This window comes from Sinohyriopsis cumingii, chromosome 3 (genome assembly GCF_028554795.1).
Source record: "Sinohyriopsis cumingii isolate HCF-2022 chromosome 3, ASM2855479v2, whole genome shotgun sequence".
In the NCBI taxonomy this organism is placed as follows: domain Eukaryota; kingdom Metazoa; phylum Mollusca; class Bivalvia; order Unionida; family Unionidae; genus Sinohyriopsis; species Sinohyriopsis cumingii.
The window spans coordinates 109,257,167-109,282,628 of NC_142963.1; the positions used below are offsets into that span (position 1 = coordinate 109,257,167).

General features: G+C 35.7%; 1 protein-coding gene across 1 annotated transcript; it reads left to right on the plus strand.

Moving 5' to 3' along the window:
- Window positions 1-210: 210 nt before the first annotated feature.
- On the plus strand, window positions 211-24,651 carry LOC149803553 (multiple inositol polyphosphate phosphatase 1-like). The gene is made up of 5 exons (XM_089953286.1): window positions 211-560; window positions 5,395-6,191; window positions 18,932-19,053; window positions 19,702-19,817; window positions 23,543-24,651. The coding sequence occupies exons 2-5, from the start codon at window positions 5,483-5,485 to the stop codon at window positions 23,979-23,981; spliced, it is 1,386 nt and encodes a 461-aa protein (XP_089809412.1). The 5' UTR covers window positions 211-560; window positions 5,395-5,482; the 3' UTR covers window positions 23,982-24,651.
- The last annotated feature ends 811 nt before the right edge of the window (window positions 24,652-25,462 follow it).

Genomic DNA, 25,462 nt, shown 5'->3' on the forward strand with positions numbered 1-25,462 from the left:
TAAAAAAAACAAAAAACTTTTTCATATCCTTTTTAGACCATGGGCCATGTTAAAAACAATAGATACTCCATTTGGAGAAATATTTTGAACGCAGGTGTGAACCTATATACAGTAAGAGTGGCACCTCCCTCCTGTTATGTAATATAAAACCCATACGTAATGCATGGCATTATGGGATTCGATATGACAGCTGCTTGAGGTATAACCTAGGATATATTATATCTAGCTCCTCCAGACAAACCTTACAGCTTCGCTATGCCTACTTGACAGTTGATGAATCGCACATTAGTAGTACATTGTGTAAAAATCTAGATAGTTCCAACAGAGAAATGCCCGCAGGCGAGACGGTTTATAGTTGTGCTCGCTCCTTTTTGTGATTCACTAAACGTGTTAACAGATGGGTTTGTCTTCCTGAGTCATTAGGTTGCTTTTATTGGTCTTGTTTGGGCATCAGCTTAAATAGATGAATGATTTCTTCCGAGTCTTAAATCATCTTAATTTTGGCGCGTTGTCATACAAGCAGATTCCGAAGGAACACATGCTGCACTTTTGCCAGCGAGGTAAGATTTCCATGAGCATGAAACTACTTGGTGGTAATTGTAGTGACTGTGATTTCAGTGGTCAGGAGTTAATACTGAGCATTCGTGTTAGTAGTACCAAATTATTAGTTTTGTACACACAGTAACGTAGCGAGTTAGCATGCTGACTACTTTTATGTATTTCCTTATAAAAACTATGACTTTTCTCTCGATTATAGTGTTGTATATTTAGAACACAATTTGGGAAATTGGTGTCTATTACAGGTTTTCCCTGGTTATAACTTTGCATAGCACAGATCATGATCGGCTGTTCCATAAAGTACCGTTGTATTATAGAAAAGAACTGGATCTATAATTATTTGACAGTGTGTATGTTCTGCGCAGATAAATTAGAAAATTTCAAGTGGCGATGACGATCATAGCCATGTACTATAATTCAAAGTAACGTCTCAAGTTAGCAACATATCGAATTGGAGTTAATTTTCTGTTCTCAGTGTGCATATGATTAATTAAAACTTAATTAACGGAGCTTAATTCATTTGGCAGTAAGCGATTGTTAAGTAGATTTCAACATATTTGCTAACAAGCTCAAAATTAAATTACTCAAAAGGTACATTATTCCATATTGACTTACTATCCAATATCGATCTAAACTTGTCCAACTCGGTCATAAAATATAGTTTTGACGATAAATAAAATGTCTCAATCTTTTGCCTGATACGACACCTTTTGTTGATCGTATAATTATTATTATTATTATTAAACTCTGACAGACGTATTTCTGTTTGTATCTCTCTCTCTCTCTCTCTCTCTCTCTCTCTCTCTCTCTCACGTTTCTATCGTCCTGCTACTACCAAATTTTCCACTATGCTATTTCGGCCATGTTCATTCAGACAAAAACGGTCGCGCTAACTGTAATTGTTGCTTCAAAGACCAGTCTTTGACAACTCTGCGCTGGCTGTCCACTAAATTAACCTCTTGATGCATGACAGCAAATTTTTTTATTTTATTTATGGCTCGCCTTCCTTCGACCGTAAATGAATGTACCATTTAATCTGTTTAATGTATCCAGTAGTATTCTCAAACGTAATTGAGGCACCATGTATAAAATTTTCAAACATGTTTGCTAACAGTGTGACTTGATTAATTGATTGATTGATTTGTGTACAAAACACACAAGCACATAAAAGATTACTCAGCGCCATGAGGCAATGAGTGTGGAGTACCATGTCAAAGACACACTATACACGGCAACCGACTTGAACTGATCTGGACAAGATTAGATCACGCAACCCATTGCATGTGAGTCCGGTAGGCAAAGCAATTAGTTCCCCAGCCGCCTTGCAAAAACTAAGGAAGTTACACAACTTGGATTTGCCTGAGTATATAATGAAATTGGTCAGCGGGGAGTGTATTAAATTTTGAATGTATTTAAATACACTTACCTGAAATCCATATAAAAACGGACATCTCCCTGACGGGGAAGTGGCACCCTGATATAGTGGTGCAAAAATAAATTATTGCATCAGGTGGATGTTGGTGCATAAAACTGATTTTTATTATTTTTAGGGACCGATTATTAAAGTCTGTGAATTTCTTTTGAGCTGGGATTTCTTTGGGAGTAGGGTTGTCTGTATAGAATTTTTTTCAAGTAAGATAATGGATATAATTTCTTGTTTTTTAAAAAAAATAATCTTTTTTGCTATAAATCAGAGCAAGACTTTTTTCAAGCTCTTTTAGACCCGGAAATTTACAAACAAATCTTAGCCCTCCACCTACTTCATCATCCTAAAAGTTTAAATGGTCGGTCTGTGATAGGTGATAGTACTTTCTTTTGGTTAAGAAGGTGCCAACTACAAAAAGGTGCAGAATCAAATTATTACATGTCTCTATACTTCGTGCAAACTAAAAGGACTTTTGTTCTGGCATTCATATTTGTGAAACCATGTGATGCCAATCTAGGTTACATTCGGAATATTAAAAAAGTAATTTTGTGTATTGATTCATCGCTCGATTAATTCCACAGGATCCGAATCGCGGGGAATATGAGCCAACATTGTAATTGTAAGAGATTAGGATTAGGCATGCAAAGTTCAATGCGCCTGTAAGGGAGATAACTTGCGCTGGTACTAAAATTTCCGATTACATGTCGCAAGCAACTATTTGAATTCAGCTTAATCGGATCTTACAATTTTATTTAAAAAATAAACTTAAAAAACACTTTCTAAGTTAGCGCTGTATTTCAGTTTGCAGACTGTTCCATATGCACATAAAATGGCAAAGGGAATAGCATATGTTTTACAGTATTTTACAGCTTTTGAAAGTTTGAAAATCCATGCAAGCCTGTTCTAATAAATCCACATTCATTATTTTCAAAGCCTGTCAGGTCCAAGTGCCACATTCAAGTAGCATAAATATAAGCCGATTCATGAAAGCATTTGAAAACGCATAACATCATTCTTGATTTTGTATAGTATTACAACAAAATAATAAAAACAAAGTAAAATTATTGTCAGACGTACTTTGATGCCTACAATCAGTTCGCATTGCATTAGTTGCGTCCGGCCTATCGTGTGCTGAAAAATGGCGTTAAACCCCACAACAACAACAACTAGTTGCATCCTACGAAGAGCGCATGCATGTGAATGGAGTTCGGTTATATGTACTTTGACAAGGTTTTATTTTTTAGATATAATCCAGTCAGTACACTGTTATTTGTGAACTACGGATTTCCTTAGCTCTAGAAATCCAATTATGCTCAACACAAGATAAAATATCTCCCACTTCAATATTATTTCACGACGTACATGCATACTTCATATAGATTAAGTGGCCTATTTGTAATTCTCCTGCCACAAAGATTCTTCCCATACTTAACAGTGAATTACTGCTTTTTGGGAAGTTAATACTTGTACATATTACGTTCCTGAAAGAAAATTTGATATTAAAACATTATATAACTTTGAAAATCTTCTTCTCCTTTTAAAACCTATAAACGAGCCATTATAAAAATGCCCACGTTTTAGAATAGGTTGGCTGCCTCGGTGTTTTCTTGGGAAAGTCATTTAGCTCTCATTTCCTTGCAGTGGTATGGTTAAATAATGTGTTAAAAGTGCAGTTCAAACCAACAAAACAACAACTTTTAAGATTCTTAATTTGACAAAGTTCGAGTTTCCTCTGACCTCTGACTTTTCTAATCAAGTTTAGATTTTTAGACATTTTATTTTGGTGTGGAAGGTGAGAGCGCACCTCTTATCGAAAACATGGAACTCGCTGAAACCACGTGATGGCAGAATAGAATAGTCGCTTTACACTGGGGCCAGCAAAATTAAACTACCGTGTATCGAACCCTTGCGTCCTCAGATGGATTAGTATAATGTTTATCTGTTAAGAGATAACAATGAAAACATATTATAACTTTATTAATCCAACATATGCGGTGATTACCTAGTATTTACAAATATATTCTGCTGTACAATTCATTGTTTAGTCACCCTATTGTCAAAATGTCGTTGATAACGGGTTTTTGATAGGGGATAAGCTCTGACTTCCCTGCCTATCATAGCTGTCTCGGAAGATATAAATATTTTATAAGTACATATAAGTCGAGTAGCCAACGAAAGTGAGCCACCAGAGAATAAATATAAATATCTAGTTTAGTTGTTTTTTTGTTGTTTTTTTTTTTTGTTGCTGTTCGTGTAAAGGTGCGTAGAAGTTGGAAACCTTGGCGCTACTAAGAGTACAATTCAGAGTCACCACTTCTTCGACATCGTTTAAACCGATTAAACCAGCTCTTCGTCACGTTTTCTTTCATTGAGATAATCAAGATATTTGTTCCGCTTAAGCTGATACTCAGCCTACGCAGCTTGAGTTCTTGAGTATCCTTTTTCTTGGCGAATGCCTTCCTCCTCTGTCCCTTTTTATCTATCTGAGAGAAGGGGACGTTTGAACCAAATACTCGTTGCTCCATCAACCATGACAGCAGCATAGGCCATACTGCCCTGTTTAATTCGCATTAACAACTCCTGTGTCAAAAGGCTCTGAGGTGTGATGGCAACATCGTTTCCTGCATCTTCAAAGTCAAGGCGGCCAAAGTTGACTTCGTACTGAAGAAGCTTTTGGCAATCCTCGTATGGCAGCTAATGATCAAAGCTCAGTGCAGCTTTAAGTTAAATAGTCCTCGTCAATTTTTTTAATTAATTATCTGCACAGAATACACAATTCCTAATATTTTAATTTTGATGTGATCTATGAAAGATTGTCATAAATGTGGATTATTGGTGGCATTTGTCTTGTTAAATGCATAACTCATGCTCATGAGTGCATAATAAGGATGCATGTTGAACTAACTCATTGATGGTTCCCATTAATTATGTTCTTCCGTTCTCTAGTAATTGACGAATCCCCAATTCCCATATTTATACTACCAGCTCTCACACCACAACTTATTGGAAATTCCATGGGGTCACTCTTGGCCTAGACTCAGTTTAATAGATTACTAAATGTTGTGATAAGCCTGCCTAAGAGACCTCTTGAATGTTTAGGTACAGGATAGTTTCCACTAAATAATAAATACAAATTCAGTTCGTAATTATTGTACTGTTTGTCATCCTATTTGTTTGATAGTTTCACTTTCAATCAAATCATCCTTCAATGAAATGGTATAATGTTAGGAAGAAATTAGTTGGCGTAGTTATCAGGATTCAGGGAATTCGACAATTACTTTTGGTGTTTTTAAAAATCAATGTTTATGAGGTATTCCTCTACGATAAAATAACGTTCAAAAAATTATACATTTTAAAATTTTAACCGAATTTTCTTCGCCATGTTAGACTTCTTTATACTTTTGTTCCAGTTCTGTCGCAAAACAACGCTTAAAAAGTGACGACTTCTCCACGACCAAAATCATCTGCAAGACACTGATTATTGCAAGCCATACAACAATGTTAATCGTTGGAGCGTTTCTTTTTCTTGGAACAATTGCAAAAGCAGAATACAACTCTTATAGTACAAAGACATCCTACTTCTGGGTTTATGACAACAGCACGACCCTTAACACCAACCAGTGGACAAACTTTCAGCTCGGCAGTCAGACCTGCACTGCCATCCATATATCAGGAGTGTTTCGACATGGCGCGCGCTGGCCTGGTGACAATTACATTATGGAAATGACGCCGCTCCAGAATAAACTTCTGAAACATATTCCTAAAATAGACAATAGTCCTTATAAATTTCTAAAGACCTGGAAAAATTTGTATCCCCTTGATAAAGAAAAGGAGCTGATAACACTTGGTGCCCAAGAAATGGAAGCAATAGGTGGGCGGTTAGGAAAAAGAATGCAATCATTTCTTATCAATAAACTGGATCGACTGATATTTATCTCAGCAAGCAAGCAAAGAGCACAAGCAAGTGCTAAGGAGTTCTATAAAGCTCTAATTAAGACTACCACGGGACAAGATCGGAACCTGACGACGATCATGATAAATAACACGATTGTGCGGTATTATGACAAATGTGGGAGGATAGACTCAATAAAAAAGAGTGAGGGTTTCCTGAAAGAGTATGATGACTTTCGTAATGGACTATTCTTCAAAAATGCAACAGACAACATTGTTCAGAGGCTTGGACTGGTCAATGTATCGCTTGATAAAGGTATTTTGACCTATGTAACTGCTTTTACTCAATCTATCTTTCAGCGTACATCTAAAATTTGGATAGGTTTATACCCTGAGCATGTTTAAATCTGTATAGCGTCCCCTCTCTTCCTCTAGAGCTACTTTCACAATGTGCACTTTTTTTAGATTATATATTGAAACTCTGAAGGGCAACAATTAATTTTTATTTTATATCGTGGGTATAAGAGAACGCTTGGCAATAGCTTCCCTTGGGTTGATGGGACTTCGCTCAGTCTTCCCGGGTTTCTTCCTCCACTAAAGATACTCGTCGCCATGTGTACCTATGATGTGCTGATCAACGGCGTTAATCCCTCCCCCCCCCCCCCAAAAAAAAATCATTTATTGCGGAAAGTGATTATTTGAATCCAATTCACTTTACTGATGTTCAATCTGATAGACAACTTTATATTCCATTTAGAAATTTACTATTGCCAGTTATTGCCAAAAAAGATCAAATTATGATGATTTCATTTGAGCGAAATTGCATATATAGCCATGTACAACGAATGATGTTCACCTGTATAGTTAGGTGTGTTCGATACTAGTTTTAAGGGTGTGACAATCTCTATTCATGCTAATGACGTTGAGTGGAATGACAATCTCAGAGACAAATTGTGGGAAGGTGTTTGAGGGATTTACGTTCGTATCTGGACGATCGCAGAGAATGCTTTGTTTACAAGCAGTGGCACAGCATGGCGATTTCATAAACGCAATAGTATGAGCTCTTCTGTACTTTAGTGCAAGACCAAAAATTGATGCTCAGTGCTGAGATAACAGTGAAACCGTCACAATCATGATCAAATCGAGCTTCGTATATTTAAGAAGAGCCCTTCAGAAAATATATATCCTTCTACCTGCTGATTAGCAATCGAATGACTATAGCCAATAAAAACTAAATCATTGTTCAGCTGAATTGCTTTCACATTTAGCTTAATTTCAATATAAACTGTCGCTGAAATAAATGTTTTTTTTTTTGGTTCAAATAAATAGTGTGGATTTTGAATGAATCGAATGAATATAGCCAATAAAAACAAAATCATTGTTCATCTGAATTGCTTTCACATTTAGCTTAATTTCAAAATAAACTGTCGCTGAAATAAATGGGTTTTTTTTGTTCAAATAAATAGTGTGGATTTGAATGTTCTCGATATAGTTTTAAAAAAATTTAAACTGTATATCATTTTTCGCATGAGCCTCGGCCGTACGGAACAAAAAATAAAGGAATCAATCTATAAAATCTAATTACTAACTCTGAAAATGTATGCAGCTCTTAAAAATAACCAAACCAGTCTAATTATTAATAAAATTCGCGAAGCGAATTCAAAATACTAATTGACATAATGACTGCATAAATAACGGCAGAAATCTATATCATTTTGAATTCAATATCTTTAAGATTGGTGAAACATATCATGAGGTTTGAATGAAATCATATGGCATCATATGAAAAAAGCAAATAAAAATAAATGCAAAACAGGTAATGAAATATGCCATGGTGATCGAACCTTTCCTGACCTGTCCACGATAGCCTATGTATTTGCAAAAATACTTCACCGACTTGTAAACGCTGAAAGATGATACTTATTTTGACAGTAATTTCCATAATACTATAAAACAAGAAGTTTCTAACATCAAATGATACTCGATGAAATATTTATCCAAAACAAGAACCCTATACAGGATAAAACCACTCAGAAGAACCTGCCTAAAGAGTCCATGTCTTAAAAATGGTTTTATAAAAGGCCTAATAACGATTTGCTGCAAAATATGATCCATCACTCAAAGAAGCGAATTAATATTATTTAATTCCATATTATTGCATGTTATGAATGTATACCTGACGATGTTTTATCGTGCTGTTTTATAAAGGTGACGGGGGAAAATAAAGCTGATTCTGATAGGTACCGACCAGTATTCACGATAATATAAAAGAGAATGGAAATAAATGTGCAGTCTAATATAAATAATGTTTTGGAAAGAAATGAAGTTGAGTTCCCCAGTTCTCAACACCAATGTTTTAAAATACATTTAATCTACCTCAAAGCTGCCTTCAACCTTCAAAACGTATGTATTACAACTCCGACAAAGTAGTTCTACATATGCTGCCTTACTCGATACCAAAACGGTGTTTGATGCTGTTGTTTTGGCATAAAGTAATTCTCTTAAAACTCTTCAAGATTGAAATTAAAGGCAAAATTTGAAGGATAAAATTTGGGATAAATACAAGAATGCATTAATTGAAGTTGTAGCTAACAAATACACCAATCCTAATGGTCTGAGATCAGACAAAGAGTACTATTCTTTCTCAGAAACCTTTGCAGCAACCCAAATGGTGCCATCTCATATATCTTTTATGTTTGGTTTTTATTTTTGTTTCAGTTTTTTTCCTGATGGTACATATTAGAATACAAGTTAGCTACACCACCGATATATGGTATATGCTTCAAAATTATGCCCTACGTTCTTTATAAATTTCGTGAACCCGATATACTTCCTAAACAAATGTCAGTGGAAGAGAATAGTAAAGAAATCTATCCAAGAATATGAAGTCGATATATCTCGAAACATCGATACAGAAATTAATCCCTCTATTCTTTTCTCCACTGCAATGAACTTAAATGAACTAAGTTGATAGTCTCTGTGGGTCCTAGATCCAGGTCACTCTGACCCTATCTGTAAAAATGCGGTCACTAGTATTCTGATCATCTTCAACATGCCATGAGATTCTACTTTTGTACGAGGCAGGTTGCCAATGATTTTTGCTGTATGTATATCATCAGTATGACCGAGCCCTTCACGCGGATTTAGTCGAAAGTAGCGATAAGTTCCAGCTGTGGAAGCTATTCAAGCTTACCACTGTCACCCCTTATATGACATTCGGCTTCGCCCATTTCGCATTAGTTTCTAGTAGTTCATTGTCTTAACATCGGGAGTATACTTTCCTTACTTTGATTGTAACACTTTTTATTCCTTTCAAATTGTATTTTTCTGTACAATCATTCAAGCTAACCTTTTGGATATTCCAGCATTATTTACACGTGGCTTTGCTTTGGTCTTGTGGATAAAAGAATGAATCGGTGGATAAAGAGCTGCTTGAGAAGCCGATCGTATTAGTAGTTCGGACAATACGACAGTCATCAGCTCAAACCTTTTCTTCAATATACCTTTAATTTACTTCGTCTTCATCTTTTCCCTCTTGAATTTCTGTCACATATAGTTAATTAGCCTCTGAAACAGTGGTCTCTACGAAGTTGGTATTGATGTTAAAGTTTCATGCCAGTAAACACAAATTGCTGATTTAATTAAAACTATGTTGATGCCAACCAAAGTACCAATGTTCATAAGCATCTCACCCGGAAACAAACACTTACCGTAATTACTGTCATCTTTATTGTAATATCCAAGTCCTAAAATTAATATCTCAACATTTTACATAATTCACATTACATTGATGGATGCAATGTCTTCTGTTAATTCGTTGATATCTTGCATGAAGTCCAATCTATCTTTACCTGCAAAATATTTCATTTCATCCGCTGATGATTTTCTTCTGTATTTAAGAGGATATGATAGATTCTTATCATGTCGATTGCAGGCAGTTAAGACAACTACATCAGTACGTAAATGCCAGGTGTACAATAGTTTCTTCCTACCCATTATCAATCAAGTATTTGTGTATGTCATGAAGTATATCCAGTGATGACATGGAAATGCAAACTTTGATACAGACTGACATTAAAATTTGTTCTTTTATCTGAATGCATGATCCCAGGTATGTATATTTTACATTCAGATAGGCGTTTTCTCATCGCGAAACTCGTAACACAATTCCACTACGAATTGCTACCATCCTCAATGCCCAGTATAAAAAACTTTGCCAAATTATCCTGTCACACTCTGCTCTGCAGAGTCATCCTTTATAACATGCACTTATACAAGATAGTTCGTGGTTTTATGTGGGAAAAATTCAGTTTCAGTGTAGCATATTTTATTTTGCTAAAAGCTTTGGCTATAGTAACTTTGTTAATGAGAGTTAACCAATTTATGGCTTCAAATTCAATAGCAGAACAAGGCAAAGCTTCTTGACTAATTTATTTTTTAAAATTTTAAGTCTCTTTTAAAGGGTGTCTAAGTCTATTTTACTGGGTGTCTCCGTCGTCCAAACGCTATGTTCTTCACTATGCACGTATGATTATCTTCTTTCGAAAGATCTCGTCACCACAGACGACGATGAAATTGCAATCGTATTAGGGGTAGAGTCAATTGTGTCTATTAGAGTCGATTATTATTTGGACTACACTCCTCCAAAGTTCCTCTAGCTATGTCAGTATCGTATGTCCATTATTTAAAAGTATAAAACAAACTATGTGGCATTGGCTTTTCTTGTAGAAATAAAATTTACCCTTTTTACAACTTTACAGATGTAACGCTTTACTCATTTTTCAATCCTTATTGCTTATTTAGCTGTAAATGTTCCTTAATCTCCTTGATATTACACACTATCATTTCGTTTCCTCTATCAGTGTTTCTCTACAACATTTATACAACTAATTTAACATTCGGTGCGTATTGTCTCTAGCTCCAATTTTGATTATACCACTTGTTCGTAGAGTTCAATGCTAATGCTAATAAAGGTACAGTAAAGGTTAGGTGCTTATAAATGTTCCACGTCAACAACTGTGTCGTTAAGAGCTGTATATACCTAGACACAGTTACAAGTAATCTGGAGTTTAAGTCATTCATATGTTAAAACAAATGTTATACTATATCATGTGATTTATGTTAATTTTGTGTGAATTCTTTCCTATTTCAAGTTTTTGGATGTATTCAAATTGCTCATCAACTTCATATTTGTAATGTTCTGTGTTCATTCTTTTCGCATTTATTACCTTGCTGGCACATCGCCTCATCAGGTTTTTCATGTGTGTCATTTTGTTTACCTCTAACGTTTTTGGACGTACTTTCTTTCCCCGTTGTTATGTATTTCAACACAAATTCACATATCATGAAAATTTTAACCCCATAATCGTCCTATGCACCATTCGTTATTTTTTAATATATTTTCATGGTCCTTAATACTTCTATTTAAGCAATTATCTGCAGTTGTCACCGATGGAAGTGTAGTCTTTTTAATGGCATATTTTCATCTGGTTCAACACTGTTAAATAATTTATAAAATCTTTTCCAATTAACAAGAACACAGTTTTAATCGTTCAATCTTTGCGTCTTCCAAATTGTATGTATGCCATCTTGTTAGTTGTATGAAGATAACACTTGCTCGTTAAGCCTTTCGACCACATCGCCTCCCTTTAAAAATTCCGTTTTGTAAATTACTGGATACCTAAAATATCTCGCCGAACATAAATTATTCCTTTGGTAAAACCAAGCAGGTAGCCATTTCTAAAAACATTTTCGAATATTCAAAATTAACACTTTTCACTGATGTTTAAAATTTTGTGTTCCAAACGTATCAGTTTTCAAAATATGAGATATATTCATACTTTTGTTTATTTTATTCCTTACTTGCCTCCAGCGCAGTCATATCTATTGATCTATGGTGTTACTGTAACCAGCAGTTAAACCTGGTGTATCGTCAGCCTATGTGGCTGTTTAATTTTCCGTTAGATACTTTTAACTTCTAGGTTTTAGGGTTCTTTTGAACCTTTCCACTACAATGCATTTATGTCTGAGTCAGTTGAAAAATAGTATTATATGTTTTCCTTTTCCAACCAAACCTTAACTTATTTGTAATAAAACTACTATCGGAAACAAACTGTTATCTTTTCATACTTTCTCTATTTAAAGATTTCTCTATATTGCGTAATGGGCCTTCTATTTTTGTTTCAGTTTTTTCAGTCTGCAAGTGAAGAAATATCTACCAGTGTCAAAACTATTCCGTACATTATCCTCAATTTATATTTGTATGCCATCAATGTGTGCCTGTCATCAATCATTTACATGACTGTCTTTATCTTTAATTGAGGCCTTGTTCATGATTGCTTATGTAATGCGTACTATGTCAAATTTGAAAATTCATATGGCAGAATTAAACAGCTATTATATATGCAGGATCACCGTGTGCTGTATTAAATTTACATTTGTTCTCCATAAATTATCTGATTCGGTCGAATTATTGTAATCTGACCTTGTAAAGTTAATGTCATTTTCAAGTTATTGCATTTATTTACATGTAATACGTAATTATTTCCATGTAATGCGTAATGTTTCCTTCTTTTTGTTGCACTGTTTAAACCCTGGTTAGTGCTGATTATTTCAAAGTTATCATCATCATCAAAGGTGGTACAAGTTTCAGTGGCTTAGAAATTAGCGTCCTCGTCACGCAAGACTTCTAGGCTTCGTGTTCGATTCCTAATGTGTAATTACTCCGCATTTTCTTTCTTGAGATCTCATTTCTAGGCCCATGATAGATTGCGAACACGAACCCTTAAATTCTAAGACCACGTTAGTAGCAAAGAAAGTGTAACTCATGGGACACTTGACCTTTGGCATTTACGCTTAACCTTTGACCTTTACCCCAGTTTTATCATCAGCCACCGGTCTTAAAAACTTATGATAAAAACATAGTTCACAAAATCTACTAGCTTTTAAAATTGAATGAAAAACTCTGGTTAACTGATCCTCAAAATATTTGAAGACAACCTGTGCCGTCTATGCAGAGGCGGCTTTAGGAGTACGCGGGGCCTAAAGCCGACCATGACCGCGCGGGGCCAGAATACACTGGTCAACAGTGAAATCATTACTGACTTGAAAAGGCCCTAATCTGTAGTATTTTGGTGTGCCGAACACGAATATAACCGTGAAAAATTTGTATTGGCTCTCGTTTTGAAGATATTCATATACCTCATTTTCTATGTTTCACTGTGTAAATTTCTCCAGTAGGACTGCAGCAACATCCGGAATAATGATGTAACATTGCATAATACCATCATGCTCACATCATCCACAGTTGATTGCATCATTTTCTGATGCAATGCAATACTAATGCCATGCGGCTGCTGAAGTAAGTTGACGTCAGCAGTGTACTATACATGTGTAGGCCTATTATACTAATGCCAGGCGGCTGCTGAAGCTGACGTAAGCAGTGTACTATATAAAGCCCAATCAGATAGGTTCAGCATTTAAAATATTTTAGACGTTGTGCGAGACAGTTCAAGCTACTGTTACATAAATCTTATTATTTTATCCATTTACGTACAATAAAGAACAGTAATGCCTCGAAAGTGTGTTAATACCGCGGACAATTTTTGCTATATTTGTGGGGAAGTGACATTTGCCAACCAGAAGAAAAGTATCAATTCTCAAGTGAAGAAGGCATATCATCTTTACTTCGGATGCAAGGTTGGTGACCAAGACAAGCCTTGGGCTCCGCATATATGCTGTGCTACATGTACAACACAGCTTTCACAGTGGTTGAATTGCAAAAGGTCATCAATGCCGTTTGCAGTCCCAATGGTGTGGAGAGAGCCAAGCAACCACCTAAATGACTGTTACTTCTGCTTGGTTCCTCCTCTTTCCGGCGGAATAACAAAGCGAAAGAAGTCGAGAATAGTCTACCCAAACATTCCGTCTGCATTGAGACCAGTTCCACATGGTGAGGGACTTCCTATTCCAGAACCTCCAGCAGAATATTCTCTTGATTCATCTGACGAAGACAAAGGTGAGTCGACCTGTTCTTCTCCTGGTCCATCAGCATGCAGTGATCCAGATTTTCACTGTGGTGCATCATCAACCCCACACAGAATAACACAGGAAGAACTAAATGACCTGATTCGTGATTTGGACTTATCAAAGAACAAGGCAGAATTGCTAGGATCAAGACTCCAACAATGGAATCTTCTAGAAGAAGATGTCACAATTACTGCATATCGAAAGCGCCACCAGCAATTGGAGCCTTGCTTCAGAAAGGAAAGTAATCTGATATTCTGTTCCGATATTGAGGGCCTCATGAATGCTTTAAAAATCACTCATGACCCACAAGAATGGAGACTATTTGTGGACTCTTCGAAACTGAGTCTCAAGGCTGTGCTTTTGCACAATGGAAACATTCTTCCATCTATTCCAGTAGCGTATGCTGTCCACATGAAAGAGACATACGATAACTTAAGGCAGCTACTGAATTCCATTGAGTATAACAAGTACAGCTGGCACCTCTGTGGTGATTTGAAGGTAGTTGCCCTTTTAATGGGACTGCAGCAAGGATATACAAAATACATGTGTTTCTTATGCGAGTGGGATAGCCGAGCAAGGGAAATGCACTACATGAGGAAGGAATGGACTCACAGGCAGAATGTAGCCATTGGAGAGAAGAATATCCAACACCCAGCTCTGGTTGAGGCTCAGAAAATCTTGCTACCACCCCTTCACATCAAACTAGGTTTGATGAAGAACTTCGTGAAAGCCATTGACCGGACTTTGCCAGCATTCCGATACCTGCATGAAAAATTCCCTCGACTCAGCGAAGCAAAGATTAAAGAGGGAGTTTTGTGGGTCCTCAGATTCGAGAGCTTTTCAAAGATGACCGGTTCAACAACTTGCTGGAAGGTGACGCGAAACAAGCATGGAATGCTTTTCGCCTAGTTTCTACAAACTTCCTCGGAAATGTTTGGGCAGAAAACTATAAGGAACTAGTAGAAGACATGTTGATGAAGTATAAGAAACTTGGCTGCAATATGTCTCTAAAGATTCACTTCCTTCATTCCCATTTGGATTTCTTTCCTAGCAACTGTGGTATTGTTAGTGATGAACACGGCGAACGTTTTCATCAAGATATCGCAACAATGGAACAAAGATACCAGGGAAAATGGTCCACTACAATGCTGTCTGACTACTGCTGGACACTCCTCAGAGATGCTCCCGAACAGCTGTACAAGAGACAGGCGAAGAAATCTAAGATGTAGTCAATGACTTGATTTTTTATAGGTAGGCTATTACAGTTGACCTTTTACTATTGGAATGCATTTCGTTATGTAAACATTAATTTCTTGCAGATTACAAAAAAACTAGAGCCAATTTTGCAATTTGACTGTCATATTCGTGTTCAGCACATAAAAATTGATAAGAATTGACTAATTTTATTTCAGTAACATGACTTTTGTAAAAATTTGTTGTCCAGTGATATCGGTATATCGATTGGCATGCTACCGCAAAAACTGATTATGTCTAGACTAGATCAACTTTCTCGATTTGGCGCACGAATTTAATTTTTTCATTATTCATATATTTAAAAAATCCTGTTTGTGGACAACGGGTTTTTAAATCGACATAATAACATGACGACATTGCCTTGGCCTAAGTTGACTTCGCAGCTTTGCGTGCATTACGTGCGGCCTGTATCAGCGTTTCCAATTTACCGGAGAATATAGCTTGACAAACTCATAAGGACGACCTTAGGCCTGAAGCACGGGCCCCCTCAAGAGCGGGGCCTTGGGCGGTCGCCCCACTTGCCACCCCAAACGCCGTCCATGCATCTACGCCATCGGTGTTCAAATTTTATGAACAAACCTGGGCCAGATTTAGTTAATTTGGTTGTCATAACAACATAAAACCTCAGTCACTGGTCTTCAAAATAATTACCATAACAACAAAAACCTATTCCTGTGGTCTTCAAATAGTTGTTATAACAACAATAATCTGGTCTACTGGTCTTCAGCTTTTTATGGAAAACTGTAGGTCAATGACCTTCAAAATGTTATGAAAAAACCATGGACCACTGGTCATCATAATGTTTTTCAAAACCTGTACCAAATGGGCCACTGGTTCTGAAAATAGTTGTTATAACAACAAAACCCCTGGCCATTAATCCTCAAAATGGTTTTTGAAAACAAAAAAAATCTGTGCTCCAGCGTTATTACAACTAACTTTAAGACAATAGCTACACACGTACTTCCTATGCATGAATTCTCACTACTTATAGTTTCAGAACTATCCTTGTTAAATTATTTAAAAGAAAAAAACATGATTTTTTTAAAATGTCAAAATATGATTATTTTTAAATTTAAACTTATCAAACTGTTTCTAAATTAATTATTCTTACGTCAGACATGCTCCGCCTTTTACTGGAATTCATCTTGTGTACATTTTATATCAAATACGTCCCTTGTCCTGACAGTATCATTAAATTCCCACAGACTCTAATGTTCAGGTATATTATTTTCATTTTTTTACGGCACACATGCTCCGCCTTTTCATATGCCCATTGTCCTGAAATTCCATTATAATGTAAAGATTTTGTAGGTTCAAAACGTTGCCCTAACGCAACACTGTATCATAGTCAGGTTAATAGTCCGACACCTTATCCAGTAAACAGTTTTTATAAAGTTCTTTTTTTATTTACCATCCAATATTTAACTGTACTTTCTAGCATCACCATAGTAACAGCTTTCTAAGATTCATGTTAGGTATAAATCTTATTATGTCGTAGCAGAGTAATCTACGACAGTATTATTCTGACTTGATTATAATATCTTGATCTTGAACAGTCTGTAAAGTCTGCAATTGATAGCCTACATAACCCCCAATTTAGACTGAATTTACCTACAATGGCTTTAATGCAGAACGTAAACCATGTGCCTAATGCACATGGGACAAGGAAACCATGAAGGTGTTTTTTATTTTATCTTTCTTTAACATCATCTAAATTCGAATAATCGTCTGTAAGAAACAAAGTATAATTTCGTGGTAATTCGCTACAAAACGGCTCGATTGAAATGTTATTCTTTTGTAAATAACGAGCAAATGCATGTACATTACTGCTCAAAAAGAATATTTGAATTACTTTTTTAATCTCATTTCTGAATAATGAATATTAAATTGTTGTCTTGGATACAGCCAGGAAAACTAAAATCAAGATGAGAAACAAAGTTCGCTATTCTGAAAAGGAGCTGTTGGTTAGCCTTTACGACGATTTCAGAGTTACTTTCAGGATCCTTTGAATGTATGCCCCAATGAAGGAAATGTCAAAATCTCAACAATGTAGAATTAAATGCATACAAGTTGCAGCTAGTAAATAATGTTGGTTGCAGTTTTGTCTAAAGAAATATAGCTCCATTCGCATAGATAGTAGACATTTAGAGACAGTTATCATAATGAGATAGCAACAGCTTCCATCCTAAGAATATGTATTTAATGGACAATATATTACTTTTCCGCATTTGTCATGTTTAGAACAATTGTAATACGAATTATCGTATCATTTTCATCCTGCGACATTTCTCTTTGTTGAGTTTATATCCGAATGTTTGACATTTGTCATATCTGGGTTTTGAATATTGCATATGGAGAGAATTGTGTGATTTTAATACAGCGAGTTTCATGACGGAGTCAAAAATCGTGAAATATTAACAACCGGCAAAGTAAGAGTACAAATAACTTGTCACCAAGTGCTAAAATCGTGAAGCGTAAGCATACAGTCAGTTCCAAAATAGCACATCAATGTAAATGTATCAGCGCGGACTTTTCTCCAAATGCACTGTTTTGTACAGTTTATATTTAATAGCAAATTAATTGCGGTAGCCAAGTCAAGGTATAGACATGCAATATTACCATAAGATCTTCAACTATATTTTCCATTTCTTCATTTTCTAATGAGAAAACATTCAAAAATATCACAAAATCAACCTAGAGGAAGCCAGTAATGAGATCTGTCTCTGATTAAAACAAGCTATTGTCTTTGACCTAGCAGTTATAAGATTTCAGCACTCTAACATCAGATGGTAATTTATATGATTTTCAGGTACTTGACCCATTCCTCTGGCTTAAAGCCTTTGCGCTTGTATAAATAAAGTATGATTCAGTTACTCTGCATAATTAAGGATGTTTTTTTAAAGTAGATATGTTGTCAAAAAATTATTTACTTATGAATTCAAAGAAGTTAGAGAAAGAGTATTGTTTCATAAAACATTTTATAATAATAAATAAAATAGTGTATCATGAACAGTTTGATTATTCAGATATACATGTTTTCAGATTGGTAACCCATTAATGTTATTATTTAAAGCTATATCTAGTAAAGTATAGAAAAGTAAGTCCATGGAATCGCTAGGTTGAAAAGAGATTAATAAATGTGCAATAAACCAAATATCATTCAACCAGCATAAATAATTGTATTAAGAGATAGTAAAATCAAGAAACAGATGACAGATGGTTTTGCAGAAACAGATTTGATAGAATATCTGAATGATATAGCAGAAATACGTGAGAATTTAAAAAAGAAAACAAATTGAAAATTAAAATATTGCTTTCAGAACTATGAGACTACAAAAAGATATTTTCTTTACTGATCAAGAAGAAAAATAATTAAGAGGATATGCGAATGGTACTAAAATTATAAATTCAAAGAAATATAAAATTACAAATACCTTGACGTGAAATATATAATTGCAAATGCATTGACGTGAAATATATTAGTAAATCTAGATTAATGTCAAATATGTAAATATAAAAGCATTGACGTTAAATATATAATAAAAAATTGTTTTGACGTGAAATATATAATTATAAATATACTGAAGTCAATAACTGCAATACAAAAAATATGGGATTGCTAAATAATAGATCCAAATAAGAGAGATAAATTATATGAGATACTTGAAAGTTGTGAAAGCACAAGAATACAAACTGTTGCCCATTTAACAAATTATATAAACTATACATGTTCTTCTGATAAATCTTTAATTATACTCTACACTTTCTATCCAGATGAAGTTGAATTATTGTACCAGATGTGCCCATATGATCGTACCTGCTTTTCCCGCAACGACTGGTGCAGCATGCTATCGGATGACGAAAAGGATATTATGGGATACGCTAAGGACCTTGAGGTATAGCATCATTGAACATAAGGTATATTCATATCACATGAACTAAGGCGCTTGTGCGCTTCAGCAGCTGGACTAGCCAAAATAAACAAGCTGCGTTTATATCCTCCTGCCTAACCACAACGATGTCCTGTTTATTCATGTCCTTGATGTAATAGCAAAAGCACAAGTTCAAGGAAACAGTATCCAACTGTGTAGTTTCAGTCTGTCAGTAGCGACTAATAATTGTATACATTAATGCAGAATCTTCAGCAATTTTCAGCATGTGATTTGTCCAGAGTTATGATCAGTCTTGTGTTTTGTGATTCATGTTTGCAGCGTACATCGATAAAATTATATTTGAAGTCAATCGAAACACGCCTGTTTCTATTACAATAGTATTATATCTCGCCATTTTTAATTTGCTTTTTATTTACCTTTAGCAGAACCGTTAACATGGAATACAAGATCTCTTCTACATAAAAAATATTCAGTTAAACAAGTTTATTCACAGATTTCAAACATGGAACAAATCCTCTTAACCTCAAAAGATTAGCCATTGGCAAACTCTAACAATTACAGACGATGAACAATGCTAGCTGATCCAATTATCGACATGGTAAGACTGATGAATGACGTTTGATCAAAGCTGGTATAAAACTTTTTTTGCAGACATATTACGAAGAAGCATATGGTCATCCTTTACTTGCGAGTAATTCCTGTCCATTGATGCAGAACATATTCAATGGAATGGACGACGCCATCAAAGGTGGAGCTGAAAATAGGAGGTAACAAACTAACGTATACATGCAATCAATTTCAGTGAGCTAAACATCAGATAGCTCGACGCCCTGGGCCTCTCACTTATTCATCCTGCTATACCGTACTCTAACCGAATTGCTTGTCGCGGCTTGTATTATTAGATTCCAAGGTCCAGAAAAGCTCGGTTAGTTTGTAAGTGGCCCTCTTATAACTTGACCGCTTCAGTTCTCTCACCTTATCTTGACATTAGGCTCAAATGGAACCCAGATTTGCATCTGACATGAACTAATTACCAATTTGAAGCTATTATATTCTTGCAACGACAATTTTTTTGACTGAACTACTAATTGAAAGCACCATTGTCAAACGCGAAATGGAATCAAAATTGAAGAGTTACATATAAGTGTGGCCGAATTTCTCCTTAAAGCCTAATATATTGTCATTGAAAACTGGTTACAATCAGAACAAGGAGAAAACGTTGATTTAAACGAAATCATCAAATTGAATCCAATTCTTAGTAAACACAGTCACGTCCTTTTTGCTGAAGTACTCCTTAATATAAGACCATTTTTGAGAGAAAAATAAATATAAAAATATAATCTATTAAATATTTTTGATTGTTTCTTCAGTCACATCAAATAGTTGCAAGATATTAAAATAATATTAAAAATGTGGCCCCTTCACTGTATAGCTGGTAATATTATGTTTTCCTCTAGTTATGGTATGTAAGGATGAACTTGGCACCTACAGAGTACAATATGTTAGTTTTATACCTATGGATCTGTTGCAGAATCTAAGTATCCTGGCCAGTTATTGCAATACAACCATGGTTTCCAATGTAATGTAAAAGAGACCAAAATGACAGCTTCGCTTGAAAAAACACAATTTCGAGAAGAACAAAAACAGCAACAACCCACCACCACCAAAAAACATTAAATCACTCTTTACTACACAGTTCCTTTCCGCTGATCCTGAAGAAATTTTTGTCAATGTAAGAGATTTGTTTGAACTCTGGACGTGTATGAAAATTAAAGAAAGCGAACAATTTAGACCTGAATTTAATTCCAACAGCATGGAATAATAGAAAAAGTGAATTCAGCTCGGATTTACGAAGACAATTTATTTCTTCACAAGATTAAACTGATCTAGAGCAATTATGTGAGACGGGTAACATGTAAGACTATTTCAAGTTTTAAAAAAAAAGATTTAAGACGTAAAGATACAAGCCTAAGTCTGAGTTTGTGTTTTCTTATCTTTACTACGTCACATAGTGCAATAAAGTGGTTTATGTTTCCACTAAACCTACGGTGGCAAACATGTGATATTCTAGAAAAAATGCAACCTTTCTTGAAGCATTCTCTGCTGTATTTCCCACATTCATATAACATAATTTGGTCACGGTGTTTATTTGCATAGTGTGTTAACCTCTTTCAATAGTCTATCCAAAAACACTTTAGATCCGCATTTCTCAGAGGACAAAGTTGTGCGTAACCGAGGATGAATAGTGATCATGACAGCGCTCGGTCAAGGACAGTACTCGGAAACCTGATCCATTCCTTCTAGGCCCCGGTCACTCACACATCTCATGTGTATTCGAGTCTCGGCCCAACCAATGTGGGTATGTAAAAAAGATTGCCAGCAGCTTCAAGTGGGGAGGTGGTTCTTCCCTGTTTTTTTCTTCAGATTCTTCCTTCACCAAACAGTATGGACTATCGTGGCGTGAAAATGATTGTAACAAAGAAAACAAAACCAAAACAGCATTATTGCTAAACATAATAGTACAATTAAGTTCATATACACAAATGAATTTGCCCTTGTTTTTGTCCTCTGACAGCATATGATGTTGATCTCGTCATGTTCAAAGTAGTGCAGACGTTATAAAATCAACATTAAGTGGAGACGATGATCTGAAGGCGCATGCTGTGTAATTACTCAAGAAGCCAGAACCGGAGAGACATTTTATGAATTAGTACTTTTCCCCACTTTTCTGTAATTTGAAGGTTGATGGTGCACTCCTGCATATCAAACGTTTAATATTTTTCGTCTAAAATGCGTATCGCGAGTTTCTGAATTCTGCAGTCTCGCAGCATACCCCAGCGTAGCACTCAACAAGAGACATGTTTTTGTTTTCATCAGCAATATTTCCTGTTGAGTTCATTTATTCAAGGTGGAGAAATGCCACGGATCGTTGACAAACGTGGGGGGATTGGGTGACGTGTGGGTCGCAGATTCGTCAAACTCGAATGAATCTGTAAATTGAAAGTGTAGAGGTCGATTTCATAGAAAAGCTACATTTACAAAGTAAAACCGAAACGTTAAACCAGCCTGGGCTGAACTAAAACACTCGAAGCCCTTCGCGATACCTGGACAAGTACGAATCACCTGTTCGGAGTCACCAATGCATCTAAATGATTATTCAATACATCATTCGTTACTAGAACCAGAACTAGCGTCGGCGGCGTCTTTAATTATAATGATCCAAAGGGAACCTCAGATCCACCAACTGTTGCTCAACCTCGACGTGTGTGTATAGGATGCCTTTTCTGCCCGGAGAAGATTTATTGACATAGCCGTTAAATACGTGATGGATCATTAGCAAAATGAAGCAGACTTTGCCGTTTGGTGCTCGACCATCAGCTGTTTCGTTAGAGTTGCCTGTTAGAACAATAGGACTGCTGAAAATGGTGTACATCTTCTATCGATTCTAAATTTACTACCAGTTGAAAAAGATTCTCACTAAGACGTGATGTCGCTTTCAGACCAATAAGGGTCAAATGCATTTGAAAATATCATCGACAGAGTTGCCTACGAGCGCTTCTCCAATGACATCAGCTTTTATAAAAATTCGGACAGCGAAAACCATTTCCTCAGTCCGATATATAACTATAGTTTCGGCGGCAGCTACATGGAACCCAAACAAGTATGCTTTTGACAATTGAAAGAAGCACCAAATTGACTACTTCGGACAAGACATTCTTGGCAGCATAAATAAATCGGCTTTGTACATCTGATACTGAACAAGTGGAAATGTCTCTAATTGATTAGGTGTAGAGCGTCTCAACAATAGTATTGTAACGTAGCCCTGGCAGTGGGACTAAAATTGGTTTTTATACATTTTTGACCGGAAAAGTGGGAAGGTTTTTACTGGATTAGGTGTAGAGCATCTCAACAGTAATATTGTAACCTAACGCTGGCAGCGGCACTAAATCGATTTTATACATTGTGTGCTGGACATTTGCATAGGTTTTACTGGATTAGGCGTACAGCGTCTTAATGATAGTGTCCTAGAGTAAGGTTTGGGTATTATTGGCCTCAGAAATGTAAATGCTTAGGTCTATAATGAGATTATCAAAATCATATAATATACAAAACAGTTTCTTACGAATGTAGACGATATGGCCGCCCGCGCGGAGTACGCGCTCTGTTGATACATTAGTACCAGGAATTGCTCGGATACGCCACAAGATAGCGTGATTGCTCCTTTGCATGCGGCCTTTACAGGATCCCAATTGACATGAAGCTAAATGTTGGCACCTGTGATGAATATAACAACAACCCATTCTTATGGAGGACGACAACACTAACGTCTATATTAGTTCGTTAAAACGAAATAGTTTGTTTGTCTGATATAAATGTCAATACCATTATGAGATATCTAAGTATGTTGCTGAAACAAGTTTATATCAAAGATTAATGAAGAAGTTATATAGCTTTTTCAAGTTTTCACCTCCTTGTTCTTTGTATGTTTCAGATACGCGCCTGGGATATTCCGATTTGGTCACTCAGAAACCTTGGTCCCATTTTTCGCAGCGCTAGGCATGTTCAAGGATGGTTATCCTATTCGAGCGGATAATTACAAAGCCATGAAAAATCGGAAATTCAACACAGCTAATATGGTTCCGTATTCTGCAAATATAGAATTTGTTCTTTATGAATGTGCCACTGGATCGTCTGCCACCGAGCACTATCTGAAACTTTTCCACAACGAGATTGAGGTCCCAATACCCGGATGCGGGGGAACTCCATGCAAATATGATGACGCCAGGGCGCTGCATGCAGATATGATTGACAATTGTCGTCTAGACAGTATATGCGAGGCGCCTGCTGGTGGCGCTGAGAGACAAACCATTGTGAAGGGAGTCATCATTTTCTTAGCACTTTTGTTTTCTAACTCCGTCATAAACTTGTAAAATTTCTGTCTTAAAACAGTTTCTGTTGAAAAATCAGTACAGAACATTTTCAAAATATGTCAAAAGGTTATTAGCTGATATTATAAAATTGTAGTGTATCTCTACCATAATCAAATGCCCAAGCAGGCCTGATATCGATTGTGTGATTAAGAACTAGCCAATGTAATACCAATTAGTCTGAAATACCTCCGTGTATGGATTATCCCCTCATAGTCTGTTTATAAATTGGTCAGCAAATTTTGAGAAGGAGTTTATGATTGACTATTTTATTATCGCAACCGTATTGGAATATGGCTCGGCATTATGTTGGCACAGATTTACAAGTCTTATCAGTAGAACGGGCTCACTATCAAAGGTTGCCATTACTAAGGCAAATCAGCGTCATATGGATTGATATTATTTGCATAAACTTATAAATATATTTTTGCTATCAAGCTTTGTGTTATGGAATGTGATACGGCATAGGCTTTTCATGTTAAATACGTTATACACTAATGCATTAAAAATAATACATACTTCTAACGTGCTAGACATTAAGAATTTCTAATGCGTCATAATTATAGTTAACGTGTTAGAATAAATCAAAACACATTGTATTGTAAATTGTCTAGTAAATAGTGTATGGTGTAAATTGTGTGTTTCACCTTTTCAATAAACATAATCAAATTGATTTCTTAATAGGTCTTTACAAGTTATTACATGTATTTTCTTCTCTTTGTAATGACGATCATCAACAACAGCCTATTTTGACCCCAATAGTCGTTTGGGCACATCATTATCACGTAAAAAGTGTCATGCTTCGTATGTTTCATTTCAAAATTGAAAATTCTGTATTCATGACGATGGCGTCCTCAACGAAGTCGACGAATTTGATATTAGGTTTTCTTGTGATTTAAATTACTATCAACAAACGTTTTACCCGCTCTGTTTAGCAAAGATCACTTCATACTTACATATATGCGTTGAAACAATTATAAAATGAATCATTCGAGGTACAGAACAATAGATATGGCATTTTATTTAAAACCCAGTTGCCTAGGGAAAAGTGATGTATCTGACAAGTCCAAGACTTGAAAATAAAGTCATTTTACAAGAAAACTTATTTTTGTTCATTAAAAGAATTACTGTTAAAGGATCAAAATGTGTATTTCATTTTGCACTTTTCTAGATCCTCTCATTATAACTAGTGATTTTGTTCTTAAAGTCGGTGGGCGGTATTCAAGCAGGCATTCAATAATTCAAGCAGAGATTATTGTAAATTATACTTTAATATATTTGTTTTTATATTTCAAGTAATATATTGGATGGAATAGTTGTCGGGAGTATTTTTGGGCGGGGGTGTTGTTGATATAAGTCACAACAGGAACTTGTATGGAAGCTATCTGAATCCCGTCTTCCCACCTCGAAAATTAATTATCATTCCCGTGTAGAAAATTCAGGAGGTATCTCCAAAGGATCAGCATCAGGAACGGTTATTGTGA